The sequence below is a fragment of the Urocampus carinirostris genome, chromosome 6, assembly GCF_059441175.1.
Source record: "Urocampus carinirostris isolate Australia breed hairy pipefish chromosome 6, RoL_Ucar_1.0, whole genome shotgun sequence".
Classification (NCBI taxonomy): Eukaryota; Metazoa; Chordata; class Actinopteri; order Syngnathiformes; family Syngnathidae; genus Urocampus; species Urocampus carinirostris.
Genome location: NC_142354.1, coordinates 34682080 through 34709743, shown reverse-complemented (window position 1 = coordinate 34709743; position 27664 = coordinate 34682080). Strand labels below are relative to the sequence as shown.

General features: G+C 38.9%; 1 protein-coding gene across 2 annotated transcripts in view; it reads left to right on the top strand.

Moving 5' to 3' along the window:
* tox2 (TOX high mobility group box family member 2) overlaps positions 1-27664 on the top strand; it is a 205622-nt gene that overhangs the window by 113191 nt on the left and 64767 nt on the right. For both annotated transcript variants that reach the window (XM_088338842.1, XM_088338843.1), the window contains exon 4: positions 10569-10895. In XM_088338842.1, coding sequence (XP_088194968.1) covers positions 10569-10895 — 327 coding nt within the window. The remainder of the gene's footprint in view (positions 1-10568; positions 10896-27664) is intronic.

The following is a 27664-nucleotide window of genomic DNA, read 5'->3' as shown; positions in this document are numbered from 1 at the left end:
TGACACCGAACATTAAACCCACAGCACCACAAGGGGTATTTGGCTGTGCCATGCAACCCTTCATTAGCAGAGAGGCTTCCATTAAATTAACCGACTTCTCATTCACAGCACGAGAAACCTAACACAATACAAAAATAAAATACATCTAAATAATAAAAAAAATTCAAGAATAAAAGATGAATAAAAGAAAAAAAGGAAAGTGCCTTGCATCAATAACATAAAAACTGATCAAAGTTACAGCACAATAAAAAAAACATGTGCTTGTTAACCGGAAATCGCAGACTTTTGCTACAATGGAAATCTAATACGATCGTCAAAGCGGTATATTCACGCGCAAAGACTCTCAAGATAAAGCAGCCGTAGACTATATACTTTATTGTCATTCTTGTACACGTGTATACAGAAGGAAATGTCGATAAATCTGACCCGGACAGTTTCCTTGAGTGTACAGATATATATAAAATGTTGTATTGAGTTGGAGTATTGAAGTACTAATAATATACTAAATAATTATACCTATGTATAGTATTATACAGTAGTGCAAAGAGTGCAAGAGGAGCAGCTAACCAGCTGTGCAAAATGGGCAGTCAGGTAAACAAGTCACTATACAATAACAATAACACTGGAGTACGATAGTGCAGAGGAGAACAGATGTGCAAAGGAGTGGCTAGAATCACGATTTATGTTATTCTTTAAACTGAAAAAAACGTTATATTCTTTCAAAAAAATCTGTGTTTTCGAGGGGAGAAAAGTGGTATTCTAATGCAGTGGTCAGCAACCAACAGGCCAAGGTCTGGTACCAGGCCGTGGGTCGTTTGGTACCGGGCCACATAGAAAAAAACCATGATTGCCTTATTTTTGCTTGTGTGGTGTATATATACGTGTATACATCACCGTAATTGAGCAATTCATTATCATTCGGTAATTATCACTGACCTCATTTGCTCAGTGGTGGATCTAACAGGAATCAAACACAGACCGGAGTGGTTGTAGTACCAACCCCTAACCGTTATGCCACTAGGATTGCAGATGACGTAGGAAAAGGCATTTGACCTTATATCATCGTACTATTTTTACTCTCAGTTCCACATTGTACAAAGTTAGAATGGAACATTATGGGAAAGAATGTAGCACCGTGAGTAAAAATAGTGTGATGATTGGGAAAAAAAATCGAATTCCTTTTCTTATGTCACCTACATCCGTAGTGGTCTAGTGATTACACAGTGGATTTGGGTTTATTATTATTATTATTATCATTTTTGTTATTATTACGTATGTTATTATTAGGCCGGGCGATAAAATTATAGTCAGACAATAAACCTCTTCGTGGTACGAAAAATGTTGCGGACAACTGTTATAACGCATAAAACTGTAGTGTTACTTTGTGGTCATCTGTACAAGTGACTACTCAAGAGTTTGTTATGGGTCTCGAAAAAAATTGGATCCGACATCTCTGAGTCTTCAGGGTCGAAACTCGGTTTCCAGAGTGACAGATAACCAAATTGTGATGTGAACTGGAAAAATTGCCATTCAGGAAGTTACATAAAGCTCACATTGTTGCCAGACAGACATACAGTAGATAGTGACTAGTGGGGTTACTTGTTCGTATTAAGTGTATCTCAAGTCTTTCACCTAAGTAAATTTGGTAAGGAGATAATTTATGCCAGATTAAAAAACTGCTGCCTAGCTTTCCATTTTCTCTTAATTAGTAAGTAAAGCATGAACATCTACATCAGTGGTGTGCAAACTATGGATCCCCTGAACTGGAAAACATTGGAATTTTGTTTTCTTTGCTTATTCAATAAACCTTCTTGTCATTCATTTGAACTGTCATTGAAATTCAAAGTGTATTACTCTGTAACTTATTCTGACACAAAATAGATTGATTTTTTTGGGGGGCGGCAGTAGCTCAGAAGGTAGAGCGCTCGTCTTGGGATCAGTTCGAATCCCGGCTCGTCCGTGTTACATGTCGAAGTGTCCTTGGGTAAGACACTGAACCCCTAACACCCCTAATAAGCAGGTTAGCGCCTTACATGGCTGCAAGGCCACTATTGGGAGACGTGGAGCATATTGTAAAGCACTTTGGGAAGTCACTGACTTGAAAAGCGCTATATGAATGCAGATTATTTCATTTCATTGTTAATTCTAAATCAGTGGAGATAAACGTAAATTTTGCTACTAAAAATAGGTTAACAACAAAATTAAAGTAGATGACCGGCTAGCAAACAGAAAAATTAATAAAACATCTATCCATCCATTATCTGCACCGCTTATCTTAGGTAAGGTCGCAAGGGTGCTGGAGCCCATCCCAGCCATCTTCGGGCAGTGGGCAGGGGACACCCTGAACTGGTTGCCAGCCAGTCGCACACAGTGACAGACAGGTCACTCCCTCATTCACACCTAGGGACAATTTGGACCGGTCAATTGACCTGACATGCATGTTTTTGGAATGTGGGAGCAAGCCCACACAACCCACGGGGAGAACATGCAAACTCCGCACAGGAAGGTTCGATCTCATGACCTCAGAACTGTGCCGCTCACTCGCTAACCACTGCCCCGCCATGCTGCCCGAAATTCAACATATTCAACAAAATAAATATTCCCACTCCTCAAACCTAGAACAAGTCCCGTAGCTTTTCTTTTCTCCGTCTAACAGCATGGGAGCTACACTCAGGTATTGCTGAGGTTTGTATTCGATATTGTATCGCTATATACAAAAAATGTACCGTAAATTCCGGACTATAGAGCGCACCTGATTATAAGCCGCACCCACCGCATTTCGGGAGGAAAACCGATTTTGTACATACACAAGCCGCACCTGTATATTAGGCGCATGCGCCCACATTGCAAAAATGCAAAACAAACACGAAATTGACCCACAGCCGGCATAATGAACGGAAAATGATACCGGTAGTTAACGTTTGATGCAGACCTGCAGAGTCCGGGTGCCCGTTAGAAATATTCCAAGAAAAAAAGTGTATATTTCCAAAGGTAAGGGTGGGAAAAATATATATCCACTATTGTTGGCCTCGTCCACAAACACGTCTCACCTTTACTCCACTTCCCGTCAGCCCGCGTTTGCCCCGCCCCTTCTTTCTCATTTGCTCGTGCAAACATATCACAATAAGTTTCTAAAATAAATACATTACAAAAATATACAGTTGCAAATACATATTATACATGGTTACACATATTTACAAAGAAAGACGGTACACCGAGAGAGTTTTCAATGCTTTAATAATAATATTATAACTTTCATCCCAAACCGTGCCCGTGAAGGGTAGCAAAACGCTACTAGCAACACGCTCGCATCACAGTAAACGGCTGTGTTAAAAAAACAAATCGTACTTCTAGTACTTCTAATTCTCCTCCTTATTACCGATGTCATCAAAGACGTTTACCCCAGTATGGGAAAGTAATCAAAAACACCTAGCAACACCCTCCCAAAGTAAAATTTACATGCATGTAATCCACCGGTCCGAATCTTACCTTTTGTACTCGAGCGCCGCTGGCGGCCATTAGAAAAGTTACATAAATTGGCCGCATCACTGAATAAGCCGCAGGGTTGAAAGTTTGGGAAAAAAGTAGCGGCTTATAGTCCGGGATTTACGGTAATCAACATTTTTTTCTCCTCCTGGCCCTTTCAAAAAAAAATTAAGCCAATGCGGCCCACGACTCAAAAAGTTTGCCCACCCCTGATCTACATACTCTGATCCCCTTTAGTTATTACCGCGTCATTGCCTTCACGTGGTCCCTCTTATGAAAGCACTCGATCCACGGGGCCACATCAGATCTTCACTAGGACCTGCGGTTGATGTCGGCGAGATAACGGTATTACTGAGCCGATCAGGCACCAGAAGAGCTTCAGGAAAAGCAAAGGTATAAAGTAGCTGTAAGCAAATGTCTGGTGCTCGTCACCCTTGGCTCTACTCCCCCCAAGAAAGCCTTTGTAGTGCTTCTGACATGATCGCGTGGCAGAAGATCAGCTCTGGCTTTAATTAAGCCCGACTTGACAGCGCTCATAGATGGATGGTGTTGCAGAATGGGCCTCTGTGTTCCATGTAAAGTAGGACTCTAGGAACACTAAACAAGACCATTTGTAAATAAACAGGGGGAAAGATGAGATAAAATGTGCCTGACTTTTTCTGGTTGCCTCTTTGGAAGTTGGTAATGGAAACGTGAGTGGGGTTTCAAGTGTAATTCAGTGCCGTGACAAAGCTTTCCAGTGGGCAGAAAAAGTGTTAAGCCAGATCTGTCCCACTTTCAACAGAGGTAATAAAGTGCACTCCATTTTGTCAAATGAACTGTGTTGAAAAAAAAAAAACTGTTGTGTGCCTCGAAACCTCGCCAAAAGTTTTATCAAAGGATATGCTTAAGCTGGAAACGCACGTTCAGATTTGCCCTGTTATGATCCCAATTCACTGTTTCTATCATGGTCGGAGAACACCTGATATGTTTAACCCATGTTAAGGTGTTAAGAGTGTTTTTTTTTTCCACTGCCTTTTTTCTCTCTCTCTTGCTATCCCTTTTTTCTTTCTATCTATCTATATCTAGATTAATCTCACTTTCTCTTTCTCTGTTACCGTATTTTCCGCACTATAAGGCGCACCGGGTTATAGGGCGCACCCCGAAAAAATAGTTTTTGGTCCTATTTTTGACATACATAAGACGCACCGGATTATAAGGCGCTACAATGGGAACGTCGACAAAACAGTCAGATAGTTCAGTCAAACTTATTACCCCCTTAACATTCAGGAAGCTTGCAAAGATGCAAATACGTGTCGAGAACACGTGCGGATGCGGTGTCCGTACGATGTCACTCAAATGCATCGTTCCATCATTCGGAAGGTTAAAGACTTGGGATTCAAGAAATGCCAACCATTCCTTAGTTTCTATTTTCTTTTTCGCTCGCAACTTTACTGTGCATATGACAATAAACACTTGGAATTGAGTTTATTTTAAAAATAGACACTCCATTCCATCCATTATCTGCACCGCTTATCACAGAAACATCGGGTTCAGTCTGAAACAAGATACAGGGATAATATAAAACCCAGAGTAGCTCACCGAAGTCGTTGGGTTCAAAATAATGTGCAGCCAATGTCCTCTTATATCCGTGAGTGTAGTAAATCCAGGAGAATAAAATATTTACAAATACAGAATAGTAAAAAATGCTTTCTCTATGCCGTCAATCACGTGCTATACACATTCATCTTTTTCGGCCAAATGCAGGCTTTGTTTTGGCGTTTACGCCAATGCCAGCCTGTAAATGATAAAAAGGATCCGCCCCTTGACCTCCGAATAACTTTAGCCAATAGTGATCAATTCAAATGATGATTGACACATTGGTTAGCCAATGAAACGCCGGTAAATAAATCCCAGCATACACCGCGTACTACTTGGCGTTCCAGGGAAAATCTAGTCGGCGGCTGCAAGTTAGTTGGAAGACTTTGCGACTTAATGGTGATCCATATATAAGGCGCACTGTATTATAAGGCGCATGGTCAGCTTTTGAAAAAAATAAAGGCTTTTAGGTGCGCCTTGTAGTGCGAAAAATACGGTACTTTATCAATTTCTGTATCAATCTATCTCTAGCAATCTATTTATATCTATTGATCCATCAATCATTTTTCCATCCATCGATCTATCTCTCTACCAATCTATCTCTATTGGTTTATCGATCTATCAATCCGTTTGCCATCCATCTATCTGACTATCCATCTATATATCCCCTTTTTTTTTGTTTCTCTCTCTCCCCATTGGCTAGTGTACATCACTATGTTCTAAGAGTTAAACAACTTTATAAAATAAATGTTTTTACTTTTTAGCGCAATATATAAAACTATATTATGATATGTTTGAATAAGATATCTATTTATTTATCTCTATGTCTCTTTTGCTCTCCATCGATCTATGGTTTGGACTCTTTCTTTCTCTTTCTTGCTTTATCTATCCATCCATCTATCATCCATCTCTTTCTCTCTTTTACTCTTTGTTGACCAGTGTACGTCACAGTATTCTGGAAGTGAAAAAGAAGTTTTAACTAAAAATTTTTACTTTTTCCAGAAACATGTGAAATTATATTTGACTATCTTTTTTTGCACTATGATGACTATTTTTGCACCAAATGCATATGTTGACCATTTTTTGCACTATGATGACTATTTTTGCACCAGATGCATATTGCTCAAACCCTACAATACCAAACTGTATGTAACATCCTATATGCCGACATTTCTTGGGTAAATTTTGTGTAAATTATAACTATAACCTTATCTTCCTTGCTTTATAACCTTATCTTCTCTGTTCCTTTATCTTCTTGGGTTTTTTACCTCACTGTGAATGTGTGAAACTGGAGTGTCATGCCCAATTTCGTTGTCACAATATGTTTACCCATTTTGTAACAATGACAATAAAGGTATATTCTATTCTATTCTAGTCTATTTTATACGTTTGGATAAAAAGTCCGTCTGTTTATTCATATCAATGATCAACATTATGCAGTCAATTTTTTTCTTTTTAATCTATATTTCTAGTTCCAACTCTTCACGAGTTGATGACATAAATCTAATGAATACACGGCGTAAGCATGTTTTTCCCTGGAATGCCGGTACTTGCAAACATCCCAACAATAATCTAACGAGAAAAAAGTGCAGCTAATGTGCTATTAGCCGCAGTCAATAGCATCTCCAGAAGGCCTTGACTGCGCAGGCAAAGCTACAGAGGGAGGATTAGACGTCTTGTGCCAAAATAAAAAGACAAGCTGGAGCACTCCCCAATCGATGAGATTCCCTCTCTCAGTCCCACGCCAACTGTCTCTTCATCTGTTTCCCTCCGAAGGGAAGGTGAGCTGCAATGCAACTGTTTCTTTGCAGGGACACCGAGCTTCATTAAAATGTCACATTCGGCCACAGTCACGGAATAATCTATATTGTTCATAACTGAACAGTGCAGTGATGATTGCTTATTCATTTTTTATTGAAATTGCGAATATGACAGCACCTTTGAATGCCCCCCACAATAAACAAAAACAAAAAAACATACATCCTCAATGGAGGTTTATGAATGATTTATACTGCCCCAATCACCTGGGGACGTCCTTGGGGGTATTTACATTTTATCATCAAGGGCAATGCATGAGACATTGCGGTCGTACTATTCCAAAGCAGGAAACTATTGCCGCTTCTGCGGACAAACTGCAAACAAAAAAAGATGATGAAGGCTCTGGATGATCACTGAAAGATGGCACCCGTCGCAGCACAATGGCGAAGGACGCGCACAATGGCTTACATGTTTACAGCCCACCATCCCATTTCCTTCCAACAATTATGAGGGAAATTGAATCTCAGGAAATGTTGCTTTTCTCATCCATTAGACCAAACAATAACACAAGTACTCCCTAAAGGTTTTCGCGAGAGAAAAAAAACACATTTGTCTTCAAAGAACGCATGCCGAAATCTCATGTTGACTTTTGGAGAGGCAGGAGGTGATCAGCTTATTTTATACACATTAAGGGGAAGGAACGACAATAATGAAGATGTGTTTCATTTTTCATATTGATTGGTTGATATTTACAAATGTTTAAGTTCATTTTAGTTAAATACTGACCTAATACTTTTACAGTAAACCTTTGTTTTGCACAGGCGGTTGCGCTTCCAAAAATTCCCACGGAATCAAAACCCACAAAGTAGTATCAGTAACATTTATAATTATTATTATTATTAAAATATGTGCCTTTTCCTACATTATAAATGTGTTTATCATTTTACTTAATTATTTGCATGTATTTACCTAGTTGATGTCGTAGATATTTTTTAGAGTATTTAAATATTTCCTAAAATTTCATATAATATATGAAATACTGTAGCATGTTTATCTTTTCTGAGATTTTTTTACTGCTGTTTTTAGTTTGATTTTCATCTTGTTGGGGTTTTTTTTTTTTTAGAATGCTTTAATTTAAGATTATTTTTGCAAGTATTAGTCAGAGGAACGGTTGAACAATGCGATCACCTCGAAGAAGAAAAATGACCAGTTGCATTCTTTTTTCTCGTTGTCACCCCTCTTCTCTTTTTTTTTGTTCTTCTCCTAAAAGTATCTGCTGCAGAGATAAATGACCACTCCACCGCCAAGCATGACAGCCTACACAAAGATGATATTGAATTGATTTGAGAAATGTTGCCGGACTGACTGTTTGATGTATGCTGCATGACGTGAATCATAAAAATTCTATTAAAAAACCCTTGAACGGCTGACACCGGAATATTATTTGTGATGATTAATTTGACACAGTCATTACAATGAGAGTCGCTTCAGCTGGAGATTGCTTTTTCGCTCCCTGTTGACTCTCCTGGCTATTTTTTTTTTCTTTTTTGTCTCTTTGTGGAGCTGATTAGACATGATGTGTTTGCATTCAAACGATGAATGACACAAAACAAAATCTGAATTGAAGTAAAATGAGTAAAAGTGTTTTTCAAAGTGCACCTCAGGGGAGGTGTATCAAGTCAGACTGACTTGTATGGAAAGAACAATTTGCTTACGTATCTGAAATCTGAGAGTTAGAGCGAATTTCAATCAAAGTCCGCAAACGTTTGATTTGCAGATGTCTTTAAAAGATTATCCTTTGCAATTATCTTGAAGTAGTTGAAGAGTGGCTTTACCATTCTTTTTTCCAGATCTGTTCAGAAAACAGTTACTTCAGACAACCCAAAATGTTAATTAATTCACTGCCGTTGACGGTTATAGAACAGAAATCTTTTACAGGACTTGCAGTTGAACACAATTCATGACCCAAATGGTCTACACAGAAACAGGGCATGAGTACTATACTGTATGTGTTTGGTGGGTCAGATTCGCCGTCATGTTTGGGAAATGCAACAGCCCTCGTCATATTTTTTTCATTTTGGGTCATTTGGGAAATCAGTTATAGTCAAATCATGTTTATTTGTCTACCCCTTAATCACAAAGAGTCTCAAAGGGCTGCACAGACCACATATTATTGCAGACTATTATTACACCATACCCTGATCTAAAACCTACATGAGGGCAAGGAAAAACTCAAAAACCTCAACATGAGGAAAATGAAGAAACCTTGAGAAGGGACCGCACGTGAGGTAATCCTCTTTCCAGGATAACCAGACTGCAATGGATGTAGCATTAATAAACAATACACAGACATTGTCTACATGAAATAAAGGTCACTCATAAGCTATCAAACATAAGTGTGTTTTAAGCCTAGAGTTAAACAGTTTCACTGAGGTCGCAGATCGAATCTCAGGGGGAAGAGCATTCCACAGCACCGGGGTCCGAATGGAGAACGCTCTCGAACCTCGGATTCCCTAATTGGATTGCTTGGATCTGGTTAGAAAAAGGCCATCGGAAATAATAACATGGTCGTGTGCCGGTTTTCTGAATACGGAAGAAAATCTTTGCCCTCAAACTTTTTTGTCCTAGTTTGCTCCACCTTTTTTATATACTTAATTAAATAAGTAAGAATTGTTTCCTACTCAAGGCTGAATTAACCTTGTTTGATTACTGTTGTCGATGCAATTATTATTCCATTGTATTTTTTTTTTATTCCATTGTTGAGAGCATATAATTTTGTTCATTTTGTTCATTATTTTTCTTGTTTAGGTTACTAACCATTCTTCTTACAGTAAAAAGTAATTGCGAATTATCAGTGATGTCAATTTCAGTTTGGCTCTGCTTTCAGTTTTGAGTTGGGCCGAATCAGTAAAAGAATATTAACTTCAAATGTTCAGCTTTGTCTTTCAGTATTATGCATTTATCCTGCATTAGTAACCCACCGTAATTATTACAGTCACAAATGACAAGGGATCTTTTTAACCACATCTATTAAAAATAATGGGGAAAAGATTTTCATGAAGGCTTTGAATGCTTCAACTTGTTTATTTTGACAATTGAATGAATGCAGTTTTACAGCTGCACCAACTCGCCAAGCTATGCAAACTTAACACTGCCCTCTAGCGGCCGGAGAGAGCATTTGGTTTGCATTTATTTAGAATATATAACTTTTGATAGAGACTGGCTTTTCATTTTAACATACTCAGAAACTTATTGCGGGCCTGATTAAAGCATCAGTATGCTTGGTATGCCTGGTGTATATGCTCACATAATTTGAACTATGGGATAGAATTCTGAAAACATGTTTGATAGTTATTTTGCATTTTATATTATTTTATTTTTTTCTGATAATGTGTCCCGCAAAAGTTAGTGCTAAGGAAAAGTGTAAAACCGTGACAACAACAATTGAGTCAGAAAGGTAAATCATTGCAAAATACAAAAATAATGTCCATATGTATGTCAAATAAGTGACAATTTAAAGGTACAGTAAATAGTTTCAATGTTTTAAATTGTCTCAAGTAGGTATGAATGGGTGTGTGAATGGTTGTATGTCAGTGTGATTGGCTGGCAATCAGTGCAGAGTGGCCATGTGCCCACTGATTGTCCAGCTTCCCTGTAACCCTAGTGAGTGTACTCAGTTTCGAAACAATGTCTCACCCCCCCAAGATTTTTCTACTATTCCAACATATCTTCACTGTTTTCCTCAGAATTACCCATCTCAGACTGGCGGCGGTAACAGCAGCAGTGGTGGAGGAGCAGGAAATGGTGGATCTGGTGGCGGTAGTGGTGGCAGTAGCACTGGCGGAACAAACGGAGGTGGTGATGAAGACTACGAGATCCCACCCATTACTCCGCCCAACCACCCTGAGCCGCCTCTCCTCCACCTGATGGAGCACGACTCTGCCGGCTACCTCTGCCACTCGTTGTCGCACAACGGCCTCATCAACCCTTATTCGTACCCGGAGCTGCCCACTCTCATGATGTCCAACATGCTTGCGCAAGACGGGCAGCTGGTCTCCAGTCAGATGCAAACGGTGAGTACAAGTTCCAAACACACTACTGTGGGATATAACTTGAGCCGTTCACACCCAATGACGGGTGTGGACATTAGAAATGGCCAAACAGCCTCAATCACGGCAATCAAAGACTTTTAAATATGTGCACCGCATGTCAGCAAAGATAAGCGCCACTCCTATTTGCTGACTGCCATTTATCAACCAGAGAACATTTGAAAAAAAAAAATATCCCTGTTTTTTGACTCAAAAAATAATTTACAGACTCACTCGCTGTCTTTCACTTGTGGCATCCGCTTTTTCTGTTTTTTGTTTGTTTTTTTGTGACGCAATGCATGTTAGTGTGCATTATAATATACATTACATATTTGGAAGTGTGATAACTCTGCCAATTCTGAATATTTTACACCAACCCCTCAAAATGTTCAGTGGCATCAGACCTAACCATACACCGGGTCCATGATATATCAAAGATTATGAACTATAATGGATGTCTATACGTCCAAGTAATGCACATAGCATGTTTTGTGTATAGTATGTGGTCGGCTCCCAAATGCAATAACATATAAATCACGGCACAATGCCATTTTGAGCATCTACATGTTTTCACATCCCAGGGGTGAAAGTTGAGGCCTTAAGTGCGTACTTATTAATCCTCTTAACATGAAAATGTACATAATACGCAGGGTTGGGGAGGGTTACTTTAACTGGATTACTTTCAATTACTTTTGGATAACTCTAATACCAAATATGCTAATAAAAAACAAAATAAACTAAATATGAATAAAATTATGACTCACAACACGTGGTAAGCTTTCTCTCCTGGCTTTGATCTCTTTGATCTCCAGCAAAACTAACATAAAATGCGACAGAAACAAAATGAAAATGAATCCAAATAGCTTGCCAACATCATTTTTGCCGTTCCATGAATTCCGTTACTCCCGAAGCCTGCACAAAATTTAGTAATTTTATTCATATTTAGTTTATTTTGTCTTTTATTAGCATATTTGCTATTGGAGTAATCCAAAAGTAATTGAAAGTAATCCAGTTAAAGTAACCCTACCCAACCCTGAAATACGTACCTGCATGCCAAGGTGGTTAAGGCAATAAGATTGCACTCCCCTGCATTGAAAATACAAAATTGAAAAATAGCATCTGGGTGTCTTTGCAGAAGTTTAAAGAAGCTTTAACTCTTTTTTATTATAAGTATCAAATCTAACAGTGAAGTTTCAAAATTCTTGTACAGTATAAGGGAATCATCAATCATTTAATATGATGCTAACATATATGTTAAAAAGTACCGTAAAATTGGGACTAGAGAGCGCACCTGAGGCGTGTTCAGGAGAGTGAGTGATTGCTATCGCGAGCTATCGCTAGCTTCTGAACGGCCAGTGATTATTGAGCGCTCGCGTGCCCGAGTAATCACGGGAGAAAGACCGCTTACTTTGATTTCCAACATGGCGTCGACAGTGCAGAAGATGGAGGATCTCACCCTGACGAGTGCTGTTGGCGATGTAATATATCGTCTTACATTGCCTGGTAATGTTTGTGAACAATGCAAGACAGGTATGACCCTTCCACTGCGTTTAGGATAACCTTAACTGTGTCAATATGCGAACTGTCGCTCATATCAGCCAACTCGCTCAAAGCAAGCTGTAGAACGAAATCCATTGTACTGTCGTCGGCCATTTTGGATCAGTAAGGCAATCACAGTGAGCGATTACAAAACGTTCAGCAGTGCGCGGCAAGCGATTATCAAGAGACTACATGTCTGATCACTCTCCTGAACACGCCTCTGATTATAAGCTTCGCCCAGTAGTATTTTGAAGGAAAAAACATGTCGTACATACATATGCAGCATGTAACCACATTGAAACATGTGATATTTACAAAGAAAGATGGTACACAGAAAGAGTTAATAATATATGGTACCTTAACCCCTTATTGTTCCGACGGCCCGCCGGTGAGCGGCCGGACTTTTGATAAACAAATAGGTGTCTGTACAATGTCCCCAGTTACTCAAATACTTCATACCAAATATCATTGGTACGCTTAAACTCTCGGAATTTCAAAATGTACTCATCAGAGAAACATCACGATGAGTCTGAAACAAGCGACCCGAAAGCTGTAAAGCCGAGGTAATTCATCAATACGTCTCCTCGGCCGTCTTCAACTTCTTTGAATCTCCGCGAAAATGGCTTCGTCCCATCAATGACAATCCATAGAATACAACCGTGTAAAATATTTACTACAAAACACACAATAATCCAAAAGATCTAAATCAAATAGCCTGCTGCCTCGCAAAGCTACCAAAGCGTAGCGGAGTAAGGTTCATTTGTGCGCAGAAGGAATTTCTATTAAATCTCCGTCTCACTTTGATACATTCTGTCGAACGGAGTAATTAAGCAAAGCGCCAAGTTCAAACACAAGAAGCCGTCGATATGAATTGAATGAAATTGTCCCTTTATGAATCGGCATAAACAAAATATTAACTACCGTAAATTCTGGACTATAGAGCGCACCGGATTATAAGCCGCACCCCCCACATTTTAAGAGGAAAACCAATTTTGTACATACACAAGCTGCACCTGTATATAAGCCGCATGCGCCCACATTTAAACATGTAACACAAACACAAAATTAACCCAAACCTGACTTCAAGTCCCGCGATTGAAACTAAATGTCCTTCATTAAAGTCCACAGTCCAAAAATCACAGCCGGCAAAATGAACGGAAAATGATACCGGTACTTAAGGTTTGATGCAGACCTGCAGAGTCCGGGTCCCGTTGAAAGTAATCCAAGGAAAAAAGTGTATATTTCCAAAGGTAAGGGTGGGAAAAATATATCAGATGAACACATTTACTCACGCAACTCCTTTTTCTTTAACCAACTTTTTACCCCCTCTTCTTTCTTTGTCTGTCCCTCACCTTTAGCAGCCCCCACTTAAACTCGGCACCTCGCGTTTGTTCCCTAATTTTTCGTTCATCTGTGCAAAACCTTTCAGAATAAGTGTCTAAAATAAATACAAATAAATACATTACAAAAATATACAGTTGCAAATACATATTATACATGGTTTACACATATTTACAAAGAAAGACTATACACCGAGAGCGTTTTCAAAGCTTAATAAATAATAATAATATAGCTTTGACAAGGCAGTTAATGGTAGCAACACTCGAGCGCCGCTAGCGGTCGTTAGAAAAATTACATAAATTGGCCGCATCACTGAATAAGCCGCAGGGTTGAAAGTTAGGGAAAAAAGTAGCGGCTTATAGTCCGGAATTTACGGTACATCAATTAGCAATTTTTTTTTTTTTCAAACTATTGCCCAGCCCTGCTTTAGAGACACGGAGAATAGTTTATTTTCATTCACATAATATGCAAAGGGCCCAATAAGCTACTTGATCTACCTGTTAACATTTAAGCCACAGAAAGCAGCAGAAAACAAAATGATACGAAACTTAATTCATTATCGTTTTTTTTCCGTGCGTCTTATAATATAACCATCATATTGTTCAGAGTTAGCAACCAGTTAATCTGAAGTCTATCTATCTATCTACCTTGGTCATATCCCTCAAGAGGGGTGACTGACAGCAAGACAAACACATACAATAACAGAGAAAATAAATGGGGGAAAAAAATAGCAAAAAAACACATACAAAAATGTTTGGACCATGGCCAACCCAATTGCACAAACACCCAAACAAGTTAGGCACCTCAGCACCTAAGTTGGTCATGCTTTCGTCCCTCCAGATGAAACGGGACACCAGAAAGCGGCCATGTCACTCGGGTCAGGGTGGCACAACACAATCTTTTGTTCAACAGCAGGGCCCGACAGCTTTCACTGGTTTACCCCTGCCGCATCATACGGGTGCCCAGCCCATCCTTAAGAAGCGTCCAAATCCCACTATCCTTTCACAACACCTCTCCACGCCTTTCTATCACCAACAAGAGCTCTAGCTTCCATTATATTATTATTATTTTTATGATTATTATTATATTATATTGTATTACACAATATTTGAACAGTATATACACTGCGAAGCAGAATGTATTAGACCAGTTATCATTTGCAGTATAGGGTCCATCAGCACGTGGCTTGATATACCAGGAAATATCACTATATTTTCCAAAGCAGCAGCCTTTAACTCACCCGGAATTGGATTCATGTCATTAATCTTCCCACACGATTCATATTTTGGCCGTGACCTTTACCACAGAAACATTGCTCGATCTTTTTTAACATCTTCAAACACGACAAGCAGGAATATGCACGTAAGCTTCAATTCATGAAGAAGGTTAAGATTGTATTTATTAGGAGGAATAAACTCAAAAATTGGCTTTGCTGCAACCGCAGGATTTCTTTTCCTTAAACCTACTCTACATACCTTTCGCAGTTTTCCAAGCCATGTGAAATTGGGTATGCATGGCGAATAGATGCGTAAGAATGAGAAAAAAAATTCCAAGCAGGCATTAGAGTGCCACAATTTTGGACATTTCCACATGTTATCAAACTGTTAAACTTTGTTGATTTGCTATCAAACAGGCGACTAATGTTGACTCAGTTGGTCTCCCCTCACCCCAAAATCCCCTTGTGCCTCTAGTTTTGGTAGAGGGACATAAGGAATGTTGCGGAAATAATGATCATTAAATTGTGCAGATAGCAATTCAAGTCGGAAATTGTTCATAGTTGAGTCTGACTCAGGATCTAAAGCAGAGACTTAAATGGACATTGTTGGATTTAAAATTATGTTTTTTCAAGATCATACATTTTTCAATAAAATCTCATTTTTAATACATTCGGGCAGGCTATAATGCCTGTTTCATTATATATGTTTAACCTTATTCTGTTGTAAAAGTCTGTCTGTATTTATAGATGTATGTGTGTTTTTATTTATGTCTGTTTGAATTTTGTTTTACTTAACTTGTTTCGCTAGTAAATAGGGAAAAAAAATAATTGCACAGCTGTTACTACTGTATATCTAAAAAAAGAGAAAAAATGATACCAGTACAGTAGACCCATCCACCCATCCACCCATCCATTATCTGCACCGCTTATCCTCAGTACAGTCGCGGGGGTGCTGGAGCCCATCCCAGCTATCTTCGGACAGTGGGCAGGGGACACCCTGAACTGGTTACCAGCTTGTCGCAGGGCACACAAGGACAGACAATTTGCTCGCATTCACACCTAGGGACATTTGGACCGGCGGATTAACCTGATAATGCATGTTTTTGGAATGTGGGAGGAAACCGGAGTGCCCGGAAGAAACCCACGCAAGCACAGGGAGAACATGCAAACTCCACTCAGGAAGGCTGGTCGCTGGATTTTAACCCACGACCTCAGAACTGTGCTGCACACGTGCTAACCACTGCGTGCTGCCCTACAGTAGACTGTTGGATACAAATTCCCTGCCTTACGACGTTTTCACTTTACTGTGTGCAATGAGAGGTTTTTTCGGGCCTTAGTTACGATATTATTCTCACTACTAGACAATAGACACCATCAACAAATAATTTTGTGTGCCCAAAACTTCTAACCTTCCTATATTCGTACACATTAAGAGTAATTTCTCTAAGATGCATGTCTTCTATTGGTCGAAGTCATATAAAATGATAGTCTGCTAATGATTTGTTTCAGGGCATCATGAAAATGCCAACATGCTATTGGCTGAACTACCTCCCATTTTTCTGTGGCCTCAATTAGTTCCGAATCTTGCGTGCTTTGTAAAGACTGCGCTTCGGTGATAACAAACTGTATTTTTTTATACTACATTTATTTGTTATGGGCCTCAATGCTTGCAGTGATGCCAAAGGATGAAGCAACACCTTGATAAACATCGAAACAAAGGTTGTGATTATCATGAATTACGATGAAGATACAGACGCCGTTACCCTCGATTAGAAATATGACCCTAACCGATCAACAATTACGACAATTGTCAAAAAATAAGGAAGCGATTCCAACAACAAAGTCCGCTAAGGGCATTACAATTCTTGCAAGTGGAAGTTCTAAAATTTGTTTTTATTTAGATCAATGGTTCCCAAACTTGCAGGCTGGCGCCCCCTTGGCTCCCCAGTGAATTCCTGGCCCCACATATACGTATAGTACTTACTATATACTATTTTCTTATTTCAATGGTTTTTATCTGGGGTACTGGTGGTTTAGAGCTAGATACCATAGGTTTTTATGCCCACTCTATGGAGATTCCCACCTCAGAACAGATGAATGTGTTTCCCAGTAGACTGCTGCACTTTGAATTATCAAAATTATATATGGATGTTCTTAATGATTTTGTTTTGCTGAAAAACAACATCAAATATAGTAAAAGAAAAAGAAAAGTAATACTTAAACTGTGAAGTTATCTACCAACGGGGCAAGATTTTATTTCTAATTTTTTGAAATGCAATGACTTTATGTCCCCAACAGCACCTTCTTCTGTAGCTTCATTTGATGTGGCTGTTAACTAATTTTAACCTATTGACAAATGGGCAATACCAAATGTCAGGGGTCTCCAACGTGCTACCCGCAGGCACCAGGTAGCCCTCTCAGAACACCTGAGTATCTCAGAAAATAGCTCACCAGTGATGGGTCATTTCAATTTTCTAGTAAATCTGATTTCCAACTGACATGTTTTAGTAGTTGACTTCTAATAATAACAACCTAGTACAACATAGAAAGTTGTTATTTTAGAAACATATGTGAAAATGGTAGCCCATGGACTGGTTGCCAGCTAATCACAAACTAAATGTTTGGGTTTTTAGACTTAAACTCCAAGAATGCATGCTTCTTAAACCAGTTTTATGATGACACATTTTGGTGGACCTACCAGACCAAAGTAGGCACACATGAAAGTTTCATTAAAGGATCATTGAAAAGACATAAGAATTGATAGATAGATAGATGGATGGATACCTTATTCATCCCCGCAGGGAAATTCACGCTTCCAGCAGTCTCCCTTGTTGTTTATTAACAGATTAACATGATGCCCTCGGGGTGCTTGTTGCAGTTTAGCGGAGTGGATGACGTCACACGCTAGTCCAAAAGTTCGACGTCCCTGCAGCAGATGGAAATCTTTGTGCCCAGGGATACACCACCTCGTGTTAGCGAGTCCATCTCCTTTACGCTTCCCGCAGGCTTTCGTGTCTCTGTCTAACAGCACTCAAGCCGGGTAGCTCCGGATAGCAGCTCCGGTCCGGGTAGCTCCGGGTGGCTCCACGTTAGCGTTAGCATCCGGGATGCTAGACGTGAGCCACGTTTCTGTAAAACACAGCAAACTGCACTCCCTGTGCGCTTTGATGTTTTTCACCAGCACAGCCAGTTCGTCGGTCTTATTTGGTAGAGACTTCACATTTACCATGATTACGGACGGTTTTGAAGACTTATAACGCCGCAAGCCGCTTAGCTAGCTCCGGCTCTCCATCTACGATAGGGCCCCCTCGTCACGCCAGCACGAGAATTCTTCAGGGCAAGGAGTTGATTCCTCGAATAAACGCATCTATGTGCGTTAAAACCCATGCCCGTAGGATAGAAAGAAATCCAAAGTGTAGTTGTCAAACGGGACGAAAAACACCGAAGATAGAAGCAGACAATAAAAACAATAAATCACAAAAAGTGCGAGATAACAGGGAGCTGCTGGAAAGGCTGACGCTTTGATCTGCTTGCTTTTGAAATCAACCATTTCAGTCATCGTAGTTTGATCTTGTTACTAGGTGCCCTTAAAAAATGAACATATTCATTGGTCTGCTTGCAACCAAATAGTAGTTTTTAATATATGTTTGTTGCCAAAATCTTAGATTTAATCACAAGAATATGGATGCCATATTTGGTATAGCTGCAGTTTCAATTGCATAATGTTTACTGTTTATGTTTTTAATTGAGATTTCAGGTGAGTGTTTACAGCTTTTTTTACAGACAGCTTATTTAAAATCAAGGGAAAGCAAAGCTGATGGCAGTTCAGATATTTTAAATAGCTTTTGGATATTCCTTCAGCGCGCACATTTTTCCCCTTTTCTTCCCTCTGCTCTTTCAAGCTTCACAACTGAAAATCCAAAAGGTCTAAATCAAATAGCCTGCTGCCTCGCAAAGCTACCAAAGCGTAGCGGAGCAAGGTTCATTTGTGCGCAGAAGGAATTTCTATTAAATCTCCGTCTCACCTTGACACACTCTGTCGAACGGAGTAATTAAGCAAAGCGCCAAGTTCAAACACAAGAAGCCGTCGATACGAATAGCTTCACGGACAGTAAAGAGGGTTAATTCTTAATTTTGTTCTCTCCGAGATGAGATAGTTTCATTTTTGTGGGGGTGGACGCTGCACCGTGTGTTTGTGTGTGTGTCTTTGTGCACCATAAACAATATCTCTGCTGTTGAAATGGATCTACTACATCTGGAGGTCAGGGGCTTATATTCAATCTTGAGCTCGTTGAAAAAAAAATCCATTAGGGTTCATCTTTCCTGCATCAGCCATTCTATTGTGGTGCTGCAGTGAGATCTGTTTTCATCAGGCAGATTCAATACGTGAGCTGGGCAATGAAAAGATGAGTGCAATAGACTTGGATAGAGAGAGTGGAGGGGGGTTGCAAAGAAGTGACTCTTATTCTAAATGAGCATATGTGGATTTCATCATTGTGTATTTTTGAGGTAATTCACTCGAGCGAAATAACATCAAGCTCGGTATGGCGCGTCGAGAGCGTTTTGTCGCAGGTGCTGGCATAAAAAGCATAAAGTAAATGGGCTAATTATGCGGAGAAATGAGTGCGAACCTTTTGCATTGATAGGTAAACATATTCAGAGCTATTAGACGCACGGGAGACGGCGCATGTTTTGAAGAAACTGAGTTTAAATTGAGTTTTTCGGCGGATGGGTTTACACCCAAATGGCACATATTAGGAGTAAATGATGTAAAATAAGGAGAGAACGTTGATGTCTCTTTGCTAAACAGAGCGCAAAAACAACAACAATGTGCTAGCAGTAATAAAACAATGAGCTTTTTTGACACCCGGTTGCCATGATGATGACAGATATGCTTTTCTCCATAAAGCATTATAAAAACACGGGTTTGTGACTTTCTAGCATGCATTTTTTTAAATACATTGGAACCTCGGTTTTCGAACGCCTCTCAGTTCGAACAAATCGGTTCTCGACCCAAAATTTCGAGAAATTCTTGCTTCGCTGTTAGGTCACATAATCGGAGTTCGAACGCCAGTACGCTAGTGTAGATTGCCCCCACCCCTCGTGAAGAACTGTTTTCACGTGCGGACGTGTTTTGTTTTGCTTTTGCTTTTAATATAGGTGTACGAAGTGTTTTAGCCCCTAATTATGCCTCCGAAGAAGGTGGGTGCAAGCAGCAAATTTGCTACAGGTGAAAAAAGAAGAGTAGTGCGTACAACTATTTCATTTAAGAAAGAAATAATAGCAAAATATGAAGAAGGTGTGCGAGTTTTTGATCTTGCTATACACCCTCGTGAGGGATATGACCATGGTAGATAGATAGATAGATTATCCTCAGTAGGGTCACATGGGTGCTGGAGCCCATTCCATCTATGGGCAGTGGACAGGTGACACCCTGATCTGGTTGCCAGCCAGTTGCAGGGCTAACAGAGACAGAAACTACCACAAAAATACTACTAAAGTACTGCTACAAAAATATGAGCCAGTTTTGCCCCCACCAATCATTCTTTTCTTCACATTAGCATGCAAAGGGTTATTACTGAGTTGTGTTGTACTCTCCAGAGTTTGCCTCATTTGCAGATCAATGGTGAAACTAATCTAGCCAGTTGGCTGTCCTTCGGGCATTCTATCTAGGAAAGCTAAATGGCTTGGCTGTGGTACTTCTAGTTTGAATTCGTTTTTATTTTTATTTATTATTTGGGACAAAATATCAAAATGTAATTTATATATTTATTTTATTTACTGTCTATATTTAGGTAACTCAGGTGCTAAATCTATCAATTTATGTGTTTTCATATTGGACATCTGTAAAAGAGATTGTATAAGATTTTTTTGTTTGTTATTTTGACTATTATACCTCACTGTTTACATCATTGCCAATACTATTGCTGCTCTTTGATTACCACAACCTTAAGGGTGGATTGGCTTTTTGTAAGCTAGGAGATTGAATCAGATTTAAGGACTCAGGGGGGCTTCTAGAACAGATTTGGAATTGGTATTGGCATTGTGAGAGTTTTTTTTGTCTTCTCTTGTTCTCATTGCGTGTTCAAAATTCATTGATGTTTTCTCTCCTTATTTTGAGTGTCTACTAAAAGATACACCCCTCAATCTACCAACAAGTTTGAAAACGCTAATATGCCACGGGCTATGCGTGGACGTTCCCCGCCGTGATCATACGTTCATCATCTGCTCACCATTCAAACGGCACACTGGAGGAGGCACACTGACAAGAGCTAATGTATCACGCGCCATTGAGCAAAAGAGGCCCAAGGACATTTAAATTTCGGAGGTGTCTTTTTCAATAAGACTTAATAGAAAAAGAAACACTCTCCTTCAAATTGATAGCGGCCACACAAATGTGAGGCTTTAGGCAACCTTTAGACATTCAAGTATCTGAAGGGTATACCTCTTTTCTTGCTGTCCTAAGTTCGGAAAAACAGATGGACAACAGGGCCTTAGAGATGAGCATCGTTGCCCGGCCTCTTTGATAAGATCCGTGCAACTTGAGCACGGCTATTAAATGTCTAATGTGTTTTGGAATCTGGGGAAGCAATGACAGTGGGGCATGGCCAGAGAGGCCCTGTTGAGTGCAGTGGAGCGTCAAAGAGGATCTTCAAATGGCGGCTTCTGAGCCCTCAAACTATGAAATGAGACTGGATATTCACACAGGAAAGACATTGACGACATTTAACACAGGGTTTGTACAGGTGCTGGAAATCCTTAAAAATGCTTGAATTTTAATGTATTTTCGAGGATTGAAAAGTTATTGGATTTTGGGTGAAGTGGTTGTAAATGTTTGAAATTCTTGCCATGTTCCTCAACAAGTCTGCTTAAAAATGACACCGACACTGCTTTCTGGTGGCTTCGTTTTGTCATTGCATTTCTTCCTCCCTCACGATTAGATGCATGCTGGCATCAGTTTGTATAGCATGTCCTTTGATATTTCATCGCCCCCTACGGGTCTAGCCCATGAGGACAGGTACCTGCTTCACCTAAACAGGGAACAATAAAATGTGTATTAGGGCAAGGATTTTGTGTCAATTATAGACGTTTATTATGGGCCATGCGATAAATTAAGATAGCGTTTTAAGTGGTAATTTCTAAGGGACCGTCAACAGTGAAGAAGGCTGTCCAGAGTCGTGTCCTCATTGGTGCCCCGATGACCCATGCAGTTCAGGGATCTGTGAATTTGTAAGGAAATGAACTTCCAGCAACTGAAAATGTAAGCTATATTTGACTGTTAATTTTACGCAACACCTATATGAAGAGGGATTTGTCTCAAAAATAAATATATTAATGATTTACTCAGGATCTAAAAATCATATGTCTTGATAAATGCACACCCTAGATTAAAAATCACATATATAAATCACAGATATATTAGTGTCTCTACAAAATTCATGACTCATACCAGATTTCTTCCTTTTATGGACCTGGAGCAATTGGCTTTGAAAGTCCTTAAAAGAGGTCTAAAAATGCTTTATTTTCAGTTTTTAAGTTTTATTTGAGCTTTTTACAAGATTTTACCATAACAGTTTTTCAGCTGTTTGTTTGGGATATCGGCTAACTCACAAGCTAATTTCATATAAGATACAGTAATGTTTATAATGCAAAGGTTTGTATACAAATAATGAGCTACCTCTGAACAGCTTTAATTATAAAATGCTTCTTTCAATTAAACTTGTGTTAAATATGTCATTATTTAAATGTGATGAACGGTTCGATGTCGGATGTCGCATTTTTTTACACTTCAGACAGCTTTGTTTTTTCTGTTGAGCGATGATGTGCGCCTGGCAGGTGTCAGCTGCTCAGCTGGTGTGAATAAGATTTGCGCATCCATGTGAAGACAAGCTGCTGTGAATTGCCGTAAATTCCAGACTACCTCACCGCTACTTTTTGGTACATTTTAAACATTGAGGCTTTATCCATAGTGCGGCTTTTTTTTTTTTTTTTTTTAATTTGTGAAGGGAAAAACATTTTGCCCAGCAACCGTAGACAAATACAATGAATGAATGGTTCACAGAGGTGCAATTAAATTGATCGATTGATCACAACTTCTGTTTTTGTTAATCAGTCACTTGTGCTAAACCTCACCAACATGGAAAATACTACAAGAAAAGCGTATGATGCAACATTTAAGACAAAAACGATCAGAAGAAGAAGGAAATCAAACTGTGACTTGGAAACTTGACATAATTTCATTGGTGAGAAGAAGGAAGAACTAGGGATTCATATTATACAAAACGGGAGGTTTAACAGTACTTTATTGAATATTTACAATTTTCAACTTTTTCACCCACAAATCAAGTCATCTATTTATACATCCGAATTGAACAGCAGTGTAAGTTATCTATCAAAAACACTACTGTTCTCTTTCCGTATCATCCGAATCATTGTCAGGTCACTGAAGTCTCCTTAAATCCTTGAGGAACAATGACAAGCGAATGCATTTTGGTCCGTTAGCTAAGTAAGTACCAATGACAACAACACAAATACTTTGTGTTGCAATCTGGTACTATTCTTCACAGTATGGATGCCCTGGCGCTGTCGTCTAGAAATAATGGGATCACAATTTATACAACACAGCTCTCATTTGCGTTGTCTTTCAGCATACAGTGGAACCTCGGTTCTCGACCATAATCCGTTCCAGAACCCTGTTCGAAAACCGATTTGTTCGATCACCGAAATCATTTTTCCCATTAAAAATATTGTAAATCGTTTTAATCCGTTCCAACACCCTGAATGTTTACCTTGATTGTTTAACGTATACATAAAGCTAACTCAGGCTAATCGTACGTCCGCGTTATCGTAATCTTCCGTACGAAAGATTACGCTAACATGAATGTGTAAAAATACACAACAAGTGGTGAGCAGTTTATTGGAAAGGGGGCTCCGTTCCAACACCCTAAAAGTTGGGCTCCGTTCCAACACCCACATAAAGCTAACCCAGGCTAATCGTAAAAATAAAAAAAGAACGATAAAGAAAAGAATTATGAATAGGATTTCTTACCTTTATAGTGGTCAGCAGAAGGCTCAGGTGGACAGCCGTTGCTTGCTTATAGCACTCACTCCCTTAGCCACATCACTAGATTTCACAGCCTCCTTATTCTTTAGTATCATACTGATCGTAGATTTTGCCATGCTGTATTCCCTAGCAAGATACGACACTCGCACACCTCCTGCATATTTTGCTATTATTTTTTTCTTAAATGCAATAGTTGTACGCACTACTTTTCCTTTTTCACCTGTAGCAACTTTGCTGCTTGCACTGACTTTCTTCGGAGGCAGAATAAGGGGCTAAAACACCCGTACGCCGCTCAGCATCGCACCCTAGCGTACGCACTCACGAATTACCGGCGTTCGAACTCTGTATTTTTCACCGGACAGGGAAGCAATTTTTGGTCGGACTCCGATTTGTTCGAACTGAGAGGCGTTCGAAAACCGAGTTTCCACTGTATTAGTAAATATGTGCTAACTTACATTAGAGCTGCTTCAGGAGTGCACTGGCACAGTGTAGTTTGTGTTATGCAGCCAAAGTCGTCAACGCCCAACGCCTGACACGGTTGGTGCTAGGTTAGTGTCGGGAATCAGCCTGCATCTTAAAATCCAGTGCGACTCGTACAAAGACAGAATTGAGTTTTCTTCAGGTGCGCTCTGTAGTCCCTGATTTACAGTATTTTCGAGAGGAAAAAATGGGCAGAGGTGCGTTTTAATGCCTCCCCCCTTCACTATCACTGCTTCTGCACACAAGAAATATGGAGGATTCAAGGAAAGCTGATGACAAAAGATGGAATTGCATGTGACTTTTCCAATTTCAAAGTATAATATATTTCTTGATGGACTTTCTATTTTATGAATCTTCTCTCTGGTCTTAGTTTGCCTTCCTTTCAAATGAGAGGAGGGGGAAAAAACGATTCTTTGAAGTCATTTAAAGTCGGGGATTAGAGAGCATGTGCAAAAAAATGGTGGTGCTCTCTGTACTCATCATTGAGTCATGGCTGCAGAGTGGAACTTTATTTGATATCGCAATTTTGAATGTTCATTTTGAATAACTAAAACTGTACAATAACTCTAACACAGGGGTGGGCAAACTAAGGTCCGCGGGCCACATGCATAAATGAAATATAAGAATTTTATATGTGTGTGTGTGTGAGGGTATGTATGTAGGGCTGGCACGGCAGCTGAGTGGTTGCCGCGTCTGCGAACAGTTCTGAGGTCATGGGATCAAATCCAGCTTTGTGCCTTTGTGGGTTTCCTCCGGGCTATATATAAATTTTTATTTTATTTTCTTTACTAATGAAATTAAATAGAAAGTACAGTATAGTCAAGACATTGAAAAGGTTATAAATTAATATGTATTATTAAGTTTTAGTTCTTAAAAACAAGGACATCGTGTATTATGTTTCTTTATTTCTGCATCTTTGGTAACCATTTTGATTAATCCATCATAAACAAATATAGAATGAATGAAACAGATCATGTACATATAGATAACATGTACATATATATTCAGGGTTGGGTAGGGTTACTTTAACTGGATTACTTTCAATTACTAACAATTAATAAAATAACTAAATTTTGTGCAGGCTTGGGGAGTAACGGAATACATGGAACGGCAAAGATGATGTTGGCAACCTGTTTGGATTTATTTTCATTTTGTTTCTGTCGCATTTTATGTTAGTTTTGCCGGAGATCAAAGCCAGGAGAGAAAGCTTACTACATGTTGTGAGTCATAATTTTATTCATATTTAGTTTCTTTTGTCTTTTATCAGCATATTTGGTATTGGAGTAATCCAAAAGTAATTGAAAGTAATCCAGTTAAAGTAACCCTACCCAACCCTGTGTATATTAGATGCAAATAATAAGAATTAGATAGGTCTACATCAGGGGTTTCCAACATGGTGTAGCCCCCTCACAACCTTTGAGTAGCCCGCTGACAGATTCTGAAAATATCTCATTAGCAATGGGTCATTGCGCTTCTCTTGTAAATTTGATATCTAACTGACATGTTTAGTTGGTCGACCTAATTTTTTTGATAATTACAACTGTGAAAATGTGAAAAGAAATATGCTATCGCACAAAACTGAAACTATATGACTTGTTTTCTTTGTTTTTTTTTCAAATTGTTATTGCTCTTACTGTATTTTCATTGCACTACTCTTTTTCATCTCTTTATTATTATAATTTAGGCCGGTTTTCTAAGCACTACGTTGTAATTATTTATTTAGCCTATTTATCCTGATGGATTTTTTTCTCTTTAAAGTCTTTATCATATGTTTTACCCTGGAGTGCCATGTCTAATTTCGTTGCGTACTATGTTTTACAACGTTTATTTCAATGACAATAAGGACAAATCTTTTCAAACTTAGTGATACATGGTAATAGCATACATTGTTATTTTTTAAATGTACATCAAAATTTTAGCCTTTTGCGGAAATCAGTAACAAAAATTAGTCCTCAGCTTTAAAACGGTTGGTGATCCCTGGTTTACATTATCGTTTTTCCTCACGAATTGCCAATGTATGAGATCCGAGACTATCAGCAGATACAAAAAAAATTAAATTGTTTTATTTCCTCCTGGTCCTACCCCTCAGCCAATTATTTTATTCCAACACAGTCCGCGACTGAATGAAATGTGGCAAATATTGTTGAATTCATATTAATAGAATAGAATATAGAATAGAATATACCTTTATTGTCATTGTTACAAAATGGGTTGAACATATTGTGACAACGAAATTGGGCGTGGCATTCCAGTTTCACATTTAACAGTGAGGATAACAGAAAAGAAAGAAGATAAAGGAACAAAGAAGATAAGGTTATAATTTACACAATATTTACTCAAGAAATGTGGGCATGAAGGATGTTACATACAGTTTTGGGATCGTATTAGTGCAATAGGCAACATTGTGCAAAGTGAGCACAGGCATGAATACAATTTTACATCTGTATGAGGTAGTGTGTTTGCAAGAGTTTCAGTTTTTTGTGCAGTGTGTCTTAAGGGTGGTAATGGCTCTGTGCAAAAATAATCAACATTGTACAAAAATAGTCAACATTGTGCAAAGTGAGCATAGGCATGAATACAATTTTACATCTCTATGAGGTAGTGTGTCTGCTTTTCTTGCAATGCATGTGCCTAAAAGAATATCATACCTTCCGCCCCCAAACCCATTGCTGCAATAAGGATTATTATAAGCTGTCAATAAATCTTTTTGGAGGACTGAAATATTAATTTTCCCATTATGACTATGCACAATTACACTCTACTCTAGTATTAGAACCACTACATCAAATATGCTAGTTGTTGTCAAAAAAAATCTATTGATTTGATTTGTGTTATGATTTGTATTGTATTAGCAAAGTGATATCTGATAACAACTTTATTATATTTATGGACATTTTATTTTTAATTGTATTATTTGTTTTTGTATTGAGTGACCTCAACCCTAAAAGGTACATTTATGGTACAAAATTCATGTTTTTTTTTCACTTCCTCATTTTAGTACTGCACTGTAAAGCCTGGCTAATAAAAGGCTCCTATTAATATGGTCTGTTGCCTAGCGACGGCAGGCAGCGAGTAATAGCATTCTGTGGAAAAATAGATGACCGATAAGGAAGA